The 9,281-nt window shown below is 55.3% G+C and overlaps 1 protein-coding gene across 3 annotated transcripts in view; it reads left to right on the top strand.

The window, feature by feature from the left end:
• Positions 1–1,341: 1,341 nt before the first annotated feature.
• TSPO (translocator protein) overlaps positions 1,342–9,281 on the top strand; it is a 9,209-nt gene continuing 1,269 nt past the window's right edge. Inside the window, exons 1-3 of one of the 3 annotated variants that reach the window (XM_003783130.3) lie at positions 1,342–1,412; positions 6,912–7,119; positions 8,868–9,006. In XM_003783130.3, the coding sequence (XP_003783178.1) occupies positions 6,938–7,119; positions 8,868–9,006 (321 nt within the window). In that variant the 5' untranslated portion in view covers positions 1,342–1,412; positions 6,912–6,937. Of the gene's footprint in view, positions 1,413–4,357; positions 4,384–5,779; positions 5,847–6,911; positions 7,120–8,867; positions 9,007–9,281 lie in introns of those variants that run through there. The other 2 variants (XM_023509375.1, XM_023509374.1) reach the window with 2 other exon arrangements.

Below are 9,281 nucleotides of genomic sequence, written 5' to 3'. Positions count from 1 at the left end.
TGCCAGGGCATCCTCCATCTGCATCCAAACCTGCATTGTGAATTGCTCAGACAGCAACTCCCCCTTTGACGTACAGTGTTGCCATCTGTGAAATGGGTATGAACTTCATGAGGGCAGACATCCTGTATGCTTGTCCTCATCCCTCTCTTTGGCCTTGGTATGCTGTAAGTATTTGTGCACAGAAATTCCTGCCTCCCAGGGTGCCCCCATGGGCTAGTGCCCTGGGGGCAGTAGCAGTAAGGCCAAAGAGTTGCTACTCTGCCAAGCATCACGCAGTTCTTTACTGGAAGGCAGTCAGGGCTGGCAGCCCAGGGGAGACATGACCAGCAGGAGCAGCAGGCACACAAAATATTACTTTCTTTTAAATCAGAAGAAAAAGATGGATAAAATCTAGCCTGGCTTATGCCTATCTTTAGACCAATATAGTAAAAAATAGAATGTGTAAGTGTGCTTGCTTTTAATGGAGGAAGGGTCCTACAAAGGCAAAAATGACAGGCCCTAGGAAAGTCACATGAAGCCCTGCCTGGTCCCCAAAGAGGCCTCGGGCCTGGGAAGAAGTAGCTGCAGTTCTCCCGGGCTTCCGGAGGACCAGTTTGGGTGTGGCTGAGGGGCACTGCCAGGCCGAGGCAGCTGAGCGGGCTGGGAAGGGTCTGGGTTGCAGTAGTAAAGCACTCCCCTCCCACCTGCGGATGGGGAGGGAGTCGCTGAAGGCCTGGGCATGGACATACGCCAAATGAGAAGTGACTCAGGCAAACTGGAGGTCCCCTCTGGGCTGTGACAACGGCAGCCCTCACTTACTGAGTCCTCCATTTACTGAGGACTGCGGGGTGCCCTGCATCGTTACCACGTGGCATCCTCATCTGCTCAGCCAGACTCTGCATTTTACAAATGAGGAGATGAGGCTGTGAGAACCAGCCATAAAGTGGCCGAGTCAGCCCTGGGGCAAAAGCTAAAGGAACTGGGGTGCCCCTCCAGAAACGGGCCCAGGGCTACTGTACAGGAGATCGTTCAAGGCCAAGACGGTCAATCTTGTTGCCTCACTTTACAGATGGGAAAAGTGAGGCTCCGGAAGAGCCGAGATCTGCCTGTGGATTATCACTCCCTGGGTCTGGCTGGGCAGGCGGCCGTCACCAGTCACCGTAGGGAGTAGTCGTCGAGAGATCTCCTCGCGGTCCGGGAAAGGCAGAAGTGGGCTTTGCTAGCTGGGCGGCTCAAAGGAGCGCGCTCGGGGTCCCAGAAGGGGATCTCGGTCACCCAGGGCAGGGCGGGGCGGGGCGGGGCGAGGCCGGGCGGGACCTGGAGGGCGGAGCCGGATGGGCGGGGGCGGGCCCGGCGGGTGGAGCGGGTCTGGGGACCCCGGGCCAGCACCTCCCGCCGCTCACTGTCCTTTCCTGAGCGTGTCCTCACCGCTGGTGAGTGGGAAAGGGACGCGGAGGGGATGGGGGAGTAGCCCACGTGGATGCGACCTGGATAGCGCCCGCTTGCCGGCGCAGGGTCGCAGGGGAAACCGAGGCGCGAGCCGCGGTCCCGGGACTCCAGTAGGAGGCCGCGGGGCAGAACTTGGGGCTCGGCCGCCTGGTCAGCGTGCGGAGAGGCAGGCAGGGGTGGGCGGCCCAGGCCGGGCCTCTGCAGTCGGGGTTCCTGTGCCGAAAGGATCCGGCTGAGGGGTCGGGCGTGGGGGACCTTGGGCAACCGTGCCCCGCCCTCCTGCCCCCCTCCACCCGGCCTCCGGTTCCGCAGGAAGCGCGGCCGCGGGGGGAGGGTGGGACACCCCCATCTCCCGCCCATTCCGCGGATGAGCCACCCTAGGAGGGGCTCCCTTGAGGATCACAAAATGTCTAGGGAACCTTGGGCTTCCGCGCCGCTTGGGACACTCCTTTCGTGCTGGAAGAAGACAGTCCAGATCTCGGAAGTTTTTTGCCCAAAGCCAGTTAGAAGCCCTGCTTGGTCTTAGAACCGGGTCCTTGGATCCCCAGCCCAGTGCTTAGGCGCGCTGTGGCCTGGACAGGATTTAATGTGAGCAGAGTACTCTGGGGTCCGGTCTGAACCGTCCTCCCCCCATCCCCGCGCCCTTTTGCAATCAAGAATCAGAGCCAAGGTGAGAAGGGATGTGGGACTTCCACTGTGACACACCGCGAGTGCCCGGTCAGTTTCGCGATGCCCAGGCCTGGCGCAGGCTGGAGCCCCCGCGGCCTGCAGGGCCAGGTGTTAACTGGTGCAAGCTCTGCGCCTTGAAGGGACAGCAGGAGGGGCAGGACGTGAGCCCCCCCCCACCCCCTCCCGGGATAGGGATCCAGGCTGTTCCAAGTTCCAAGATAGTCCCAGGCAGGGAGGGGGTGTCAGAGGAGGTTGTGTATAGGAAGCAGCCGCCCAGGGCGCCTAGCACACAGGGGGCCCGCCCCCAGAGGCCTGTTGCTGGGGATGAGGCAGGGCTTGTGTCTCTGTGGAGTTGCCTCCCCACCCACCACAGGCTAGGAAGGCAGGTTTCCACTGGCCCTGAAAGGGGAGGCCAGCAAGCTTTTTAGTGGAGAATGTTTGAGTGTCTCCATGGCTGCTCCCAGGGAGGATCCAATCCTGGGCCCCTAAGAGAGCACTTAGACTAGGGGGTACTGATGCTCACCAGACGAGCCCTTTGCCCAGAGCCAAGCTGTGGTGGAGCCAGGGCTTGAACTTGAACCTTCTAAGCACAGGGCATGTTTTGCTCCACTGTGAAGGAGCCCTCCCCACCCCCTCACCATGTAGAGTATGGTATGTACACATTTGTGCCTGGCCATGAGGCAACAATGTCTGGCTAGATGTACAACAGACTGTTGACAGTGGGTCTCCCAGGTCTGGAGTCAGGGCTTGGGCTGGTGGGAGGAGAGCTACTTCTCCTATATACACTTTATATGGTGTTTTCATTATTTTATTTTTGAATCTCTTTCATTTGTGTTTTCTTTTACTTGTAAAAAAAAAATTTTTTTTTTTTTTATTGTGCTGACAGTGCCTAGTTGTGTTCTCTAAAAGAATAGTCTCTTGGCTCGGCGCCTGTGGCTCAAGCGGCTAAGGTGCCAGCCACATACATCTAAGGTGGCGGGTTCGAATCCCCAGCCCAGGCCCGCCAAATAATAATGATGGCTGCAACCAAAAAATGGCCGGGCACTGTGGCGGGTGCCTGTAGTCCCAGCTACTTGAGAGGCTGAGGCAGGAGACTCGCTTGAGCCCAGGAGTTGGAGGTTGCTGTGAGCTGTGATGCCACAGCACTCCTGTGAGCGTGATGCCATGGCACTCTACCCAGGGGGATAGCTTGAGACTACGTCTCAAAAAAAAAAGAAAAAAAAAAAAAAAGAATAGTCTCTCTCCATAAAGCAAATTCCCTGGTCATGCTGCACCCACGCCCCCTGGATACCTCCTTATTACCTGTTGTCTATTACGGTTACTTTCATAATGAAAAAGGTTCACAGCTGGGCCTGGTGGGCTCACCGGGCTCCCAGAATCCCAGCACTCTGAGAGGCCAAGGTGGATGGATTGCTTGAGCTCAGAAGTTCGAGACCAGCCTGAGCAAGCGTGAGACCCTGTCTCTACTAAAAATAGATAGAAAATAGAAATAGCTGGATGTTGTGGTGGATGCCTGTAGTCCCAGCTATTCTGGAGGCTGAGACTCTTAGGAGATCTCTTGAGTTTGAGGTTGAGGTTGCTGTGATCTACGATGCCACGGCACTCTATCTTGGGGTGAGAGAGGGAAACTGTGTCTCAACAACAACAACAGGTTCACAAAGGTTATAATGAGGATGATTAGCTGTGAGTCATTTTTATAAGTACTGCGCGCTAAACTATTGCACCATTGGAGCTCCTGTGAGTCATTTTTTTAAAAAGCCCTAAAACAAGTCTCTGAGACTGTAATATCTTTGAGAGAGAGAGAGTCTCAGTAGATGCTGGTTGCAGCAGGGAGAGTGGGCAGCAGAGAAAGGGCACAACTCTTTGTTTTGTTTCTGGGTCACTTACAGGGAAGTCAGAGAACAGGAAGATACCCTAAGATCTACTGGCCCAGACCCCTTTCACAGATGGGGCACAGAGACTGAGGAGATGGGACATTGGGCAGCGACAGGTGTGGGGTCTCCTGGCCAGGGGCAAAGCCTCAGGGGAACTGGAGATTCTGGGTCCCACCCTCAGTTGAGGAGGGGTTAAAAAATCCTCTAACCAGCTGCCTGTGGATTGAGTTGGGCCGGACACTCTTTGGGACCGGACATTGGCAAGGCTGTTGGACAGAGTGATGCAGTTGGCCCTAAGAGAACCTTTGGCACTGGGTGGGTGGAGCGGCCTGTGACCCTGTTAGGAATGAGGGAAGAGGCTGAGGGGGTGGTGACACAGCCAGCTAGCTGTAAGTGGCCCTGTGCCTCAGAGGTAGGCCAGCAAACTCCCTGCTCTAGGGGAGGACTGCGGTGGGCTTTGGAGTTACAGAGACCTAGAAAGTTGTGTGACTTATCACACCTCAGTTTCCTCATCTGGAAAGTGGGAACAGGAATGAGTCCTCCACAGAGGCTGAGTGGACTCAGGGAGAGGCCCAGGGAAGAGGAGCAGCGGGTGCCTCCCCTGAGGCAAGTGTGGGAGTGATGACCAGCCTTTCTTCCTTCCTTTGACCAGCCTTTCTCCATTCCTTTCCCAGAGGCTGGCCTTTCCCAGAAAGGCCTGGAACCTCCTTGTCTCCATGTCCCAAGCCCTCCACTCTGCCCACTCCCTGGCCTCTGTCTTGGGGGCTCTCCCCTGTGACTGGCCCTGCATCTCATGGGTGGGACCTTCTGTGTAGGGCATTTTCACCCATCGAGTGTCCAGGGACTTCTGTGGCTGATGTGGTCCCAGCCTTGGTTGGGTCTGAGACTTGAGGCCACTACTTCCCTGGAGGAAGTGGGGTGTGTGGCCCTCACTCATCCAGAGTTTTCCAGGGAAATGTTGCTTTCTTGGCCTTCCTCCCTTGAGCCTCCCGGGACTGCTTGAAGCAGGAAGGGTAGGTGATACTCCCCTGACTTAGAGGGAGCGAAGGCCCAGAGAAGAGCTTGGGCTGGGATCACCCAGCAACTTGGCAGCCCAGTCAAGGCCTAGATTCTTTTTTTTTTTTGAGACAGAGCCTCAGGCTTTCCCCCTGGGTAGAGTGCTGTGGCATCACAGCTCACAGCAACCTCCAACTCCTGGGCTTAAGTGAGTCTCCTGCCTCAGCCTCCCAAGTAGCTGGGACCACAGGCGCCGGCCACAGCGCCTGGCTACTATTTGGTTGCAGCCATCATTATTATTTGGCGGGCCCGGGCTGGATTCAAACCCGCCACCTTAGGTGTATGTGGCTGGTGCCTTAGCCGCTTGAGCCACAGGTGCCGAGCCAAGGCCTAGATTCTTATTCACCTTCTGAAGGAGATAGAAATAAGGTGTAGACGGGGGCTTTGTTCTTCTGCCTGAGCCCTGAGCCCTGTCCCTGTCATGGTGACCCCTGGGCACCATCCCAAAGCAGCCTGGCCCTGTGCAATTCAGCTTGGTGGGCACCAACCCCACCTACCTGTGCCCCAGCCAGATGATTCAAGAATTGGACAGTCCCTAAAAGGCCCCAGGAGGCTCCTTGCCAGGCTCTCTCCATGTGAAATGTTTGAACATGCTGTTTTCTGACCCACGGCAGGGCAGACATTCTGATCCCCTTGGCCCAGTGAATCTTAAACACAGCCAGGCCTGAGAAGGGGCAGCCTAGGGTAGGGCCAGGAGCATGAGGCTCAGACCCGGTCCAGACCCTGCTCTTTTGCTGTGGCCTTGGTTTGTTCTGTATGGTAGGGGACTTAGAGGGTGGTCCTTAAGGATCCATCAGTTGGAACACTGGACGAGTCCTGGTGAGTGTGGGCCTGGTGCTGGGTGGTGGGCCCTGATGACATGAGCCCTCTGCCCACTGCCCCTTGCTACATACGAGGCAGAGGGCCTCTAACACATGGGGCTCAGTGAAGGAAGCCAGACAAAGGCACCTGCTGCCTAATAGGAAATGTACAAAAGTTTGCAGGACACAAAGCAGATTATGGAGGGACAGTGGGGGGTGACTGCTGATGTGTTGAGGGGTTTCTTTTGGGATGATGAAAATGTTCTGGAACTTGATACAGATGGTGGTTGCGCAGCAGTGGAAATATACTAAATGCTGTAGAATTGTGCAAATCAACATAACAAATGTATTGTGTAAATCCTGCTGCCCAGGGCACTGTGGGATCCTGAGCCACCTGCTCACTGAGAGGTCTTGGCAAATCCCTGTGTGCTGTGCCCTCGTTGGCAGACGAGGGTAAAACTGTACAGCTCCCTTGCAGGGCAGGGGTTAAAGGGCATCATTTGGTTTAGAGCTCTGCTTGGCCTGGTTTGCAGGCCCTACGATTGTGGCCCCTGCCAACATTGTGCACTGGTTACAGTTTTAAAAATGTGTATTCATGTTATCTATTTTCTGCTAAAATTGAGGTCATTCTGAAGTTGATGCTACATTTTGCTTTCTTCACTTAATTTTTTTTTTCAGTATTCTTTTTGTATCTTCACTTAATGTTATGGTAAGAATATTTTTTACATCATTAGAAAGTCTTTTAAAAGGGCCGGGTGTGGTGGTTCACACCTGTAATCTCAGCACTTCGGAGGCCGAGTGGGTAGATTGCCTGAGCTCACAGATTTGGTACCAGCCTAAGCCAGAGCAAGACCTCATTAAAAAATAGCTGGGTGATGTGGCGGTGCCTGTAGTCCCAGCTACTTGGGAGGCTGAGGCAAGAGAATTGTTTAAGCCCAGCAATTGGAGGTTGCTGTGAGCTGTGATGCCACAGCACTCTACTGAGGGCAACATAGTAAGACTCTGTCTCAAAAAAAAAAAAAAGCCTGACTTCATAAGCCTTCAGGATAAACATACTCTTACCTCCAGTCCTGTCTTCTTTCAGAGCTTTCCAGACTAGCGGCAGCAACCATGGCCCCAACGTGGGTGCCCGCTGTGGGCTTCACACTGGTGCCCAGCCTGGGCTGCTTCTTGGGCTCCCATTTTGTCCGTGGTGAGAACCTCCGCTGGTATGCCAGCCTGCAGAAGCCTTCCTGGCACCCGCCCCGCTGGGCACTGGGCCCCATCTGGGGCACACTCTACTCGGCCATGGGGTAGGTGGACATGGGTGCTGGCCCCTTTCCCTGGGGAGGCCCAGGCATGGGGTGGAGGTTCTCCTGGGTGTCAGTGCTCCAGGTGGGCTGTGGGCAGTGGGCACGTCTCTCCAGCCTAGTCTAGGAAGTCAGGGTGGAAAGTGGGGACCTCTCAGTTGCACAACTGAACTCTTCCCTTCTGGGCTTCCCAGGAGGGCAGGCTGGATGCTCAGCCCACACTGGCATCCTGGGGTGTTCCTGCTGTAGGCGGGGGCCAGCTCTGTGTATAAAGGTCAGAGTGGGCAGTGGCTGGGCCCCTGCCAAGATGAATAAGGGCAACAGTAGCAGTGACAGTGGCTCCTCCTTGCTGAGCCCCTGCTCAGGGCCAAGCTTTATCTCGTTTAATTCTCACAACCCCCATTTGATGCGGGACCTACCAAGGACACAGGGCTAGAAACTTAGGAGCATCTTAGGCCCCAGACTGACCTCAAGGTCTCCTGCCTCTAGACCCAAGCAATTGCCCCTGGTGGCTATGTAGTCACTCTCCTGCAGTGTTCCCTACATCCTGTTTTTGTGCCATCCCAGTGTAGGGTGACAGGCAGCAGGTGCCCCAGGGAGCAGATAGCAGAGGCTAGGCCACTGCCAGGAGTTCTGATGGGACTACAACCCAGGAACTGAGTGTCACCTGGACAGCCCTCCCCCACACTGCTGGCACAGCCCCTGCCCAGCCAGGGTCCCTGTAGGCCCCTGCTTTCTCCTCTATCATACCAGCCCTGGAACCACTGTTTCTGCCTCAACTCATCTGCAGCCTGGGGGCTCCCCTAATGCCCTTGGCCTATCTCCACCATCCAGATTTGACAAGCACTAACTTGGCCCCAGCCTCTCTTTTGTGGGACCTTTGGAGGGTCCCTGTGGCCCTGGATGAGGTCAGACCCCTCGGGTGGAGGGTAAGGACCTGGGCTCTGGGCCCAGACCACTTGGGTTCACATCCTGACTTTAGCTGACAAGTGGCTGCCTACAGACCTCAGTCATGTCACTGCTCTGTGCCTCCGTTTCCTTACTGTAAAGCGGGGGTGTAAGGGGGGGGGGTGATAACACCGCCTACCTCATAGCCCTACCATGAGGGAAAGGAGGTAAGGAGGGGAAGCTTGGAGGGTGCTAGAACAATGCCATCCTGTGTAAGTGCTGGAGTGTGTCAGCTGTCTTTATTGGAGGTGTTGTTGCTGCCCTGAGGTGACAGCTCCCATCACCAGCCCACTGACTGTGTCCTCCCCTTCCCCCGACCTCACCCAGTGGTCACACAGACTTATCCCACCGCTAAGCCTTTGCATATCCTGTTCTATTCCCCTGGCAAACTCCTACTTCTCTAAGTTCTAGCCCAAATGTCTCATTTTCTGTGTGGGGCCCTGGCTGGGTTAAGAGCCTCTTACTCCCTCAGGAGGAGGAGACAAAAAGAAAATAAAAAAGCAAAAGCCTCTTTCTTACCTACACACCTCACATGCTTCCTACTTCATAGCACCAAAGATAATGGCAAATATTTATTGAGTATCCTACGTGCTGGTACTGCATGGAGTGCTGCCAACATGGTGATGCAAAACCCCACAGCAATCCTGTGAGAAACGAAGGTCCAGAGAGGTCAAGCAACTTCCCTGAGGTCACTCAGCAGTCAGTGGTAGGGTGTGCTCGAGCCATCTCTGTGTTGGCCCAGGGGTAGATGAGGCTCCTAGCTTGTTTCCCAATGGTGTCCTGACCTGCTGTATCTGTCTCAGGTATGGTTCCTACATGGTCTGGAAAGAGCTGGGGGGCTTCTCAGAGGAGGCGGTGGTTCCCCTGGGCCTCTACACCTGCCAACTGGCCTTGAACTGGGCATGGCCCCCTATCTTCTTTGGCGCCCGGCAGATGAGTTGGGTAAGTATGTCTTGGCCTGTCTCTTTGGATCCTGTGACATCATGTCCAAAACAGGGTCAGCATCTAAAGAGGGGGCATGGGGTGGCTCTGAGTCAGATGCCTCTAGAACAGCGGTTCTCAACCTTCCTAATGCCACGGCCCTTTAATAGTTTCTGTAGATCGCAACCCACAGGTTGAGAATCGCAACTCTAGAAGCTCTTAGCTAGTGACACGTGGAGGCAGCATGCTGGACACTGGTACCTCCACCACTTAATGTCAGCTCCTCTTTTTTTTTT

Source organism: Otolemur garnettii, unplaced genomic scaffold (genome assembly GCF_000181295.1).
Source record: "Otolemur garnettii isolate 467f Iridium unplaced genomic scaffold, OtoGar3 scaffold00007, whole genome shotgun sequence".
In the NCBI taxonomy this organism is placed as follows: domain Eukaryota; kingdom Metazoa; phylum Chordata; class Mammalia; order Primates; family Galagidae; genus Otolemur; species Otolemur garnettii.
This window is presented reverse-complemented; position numbering and strand designations above follow the sequence as displayed.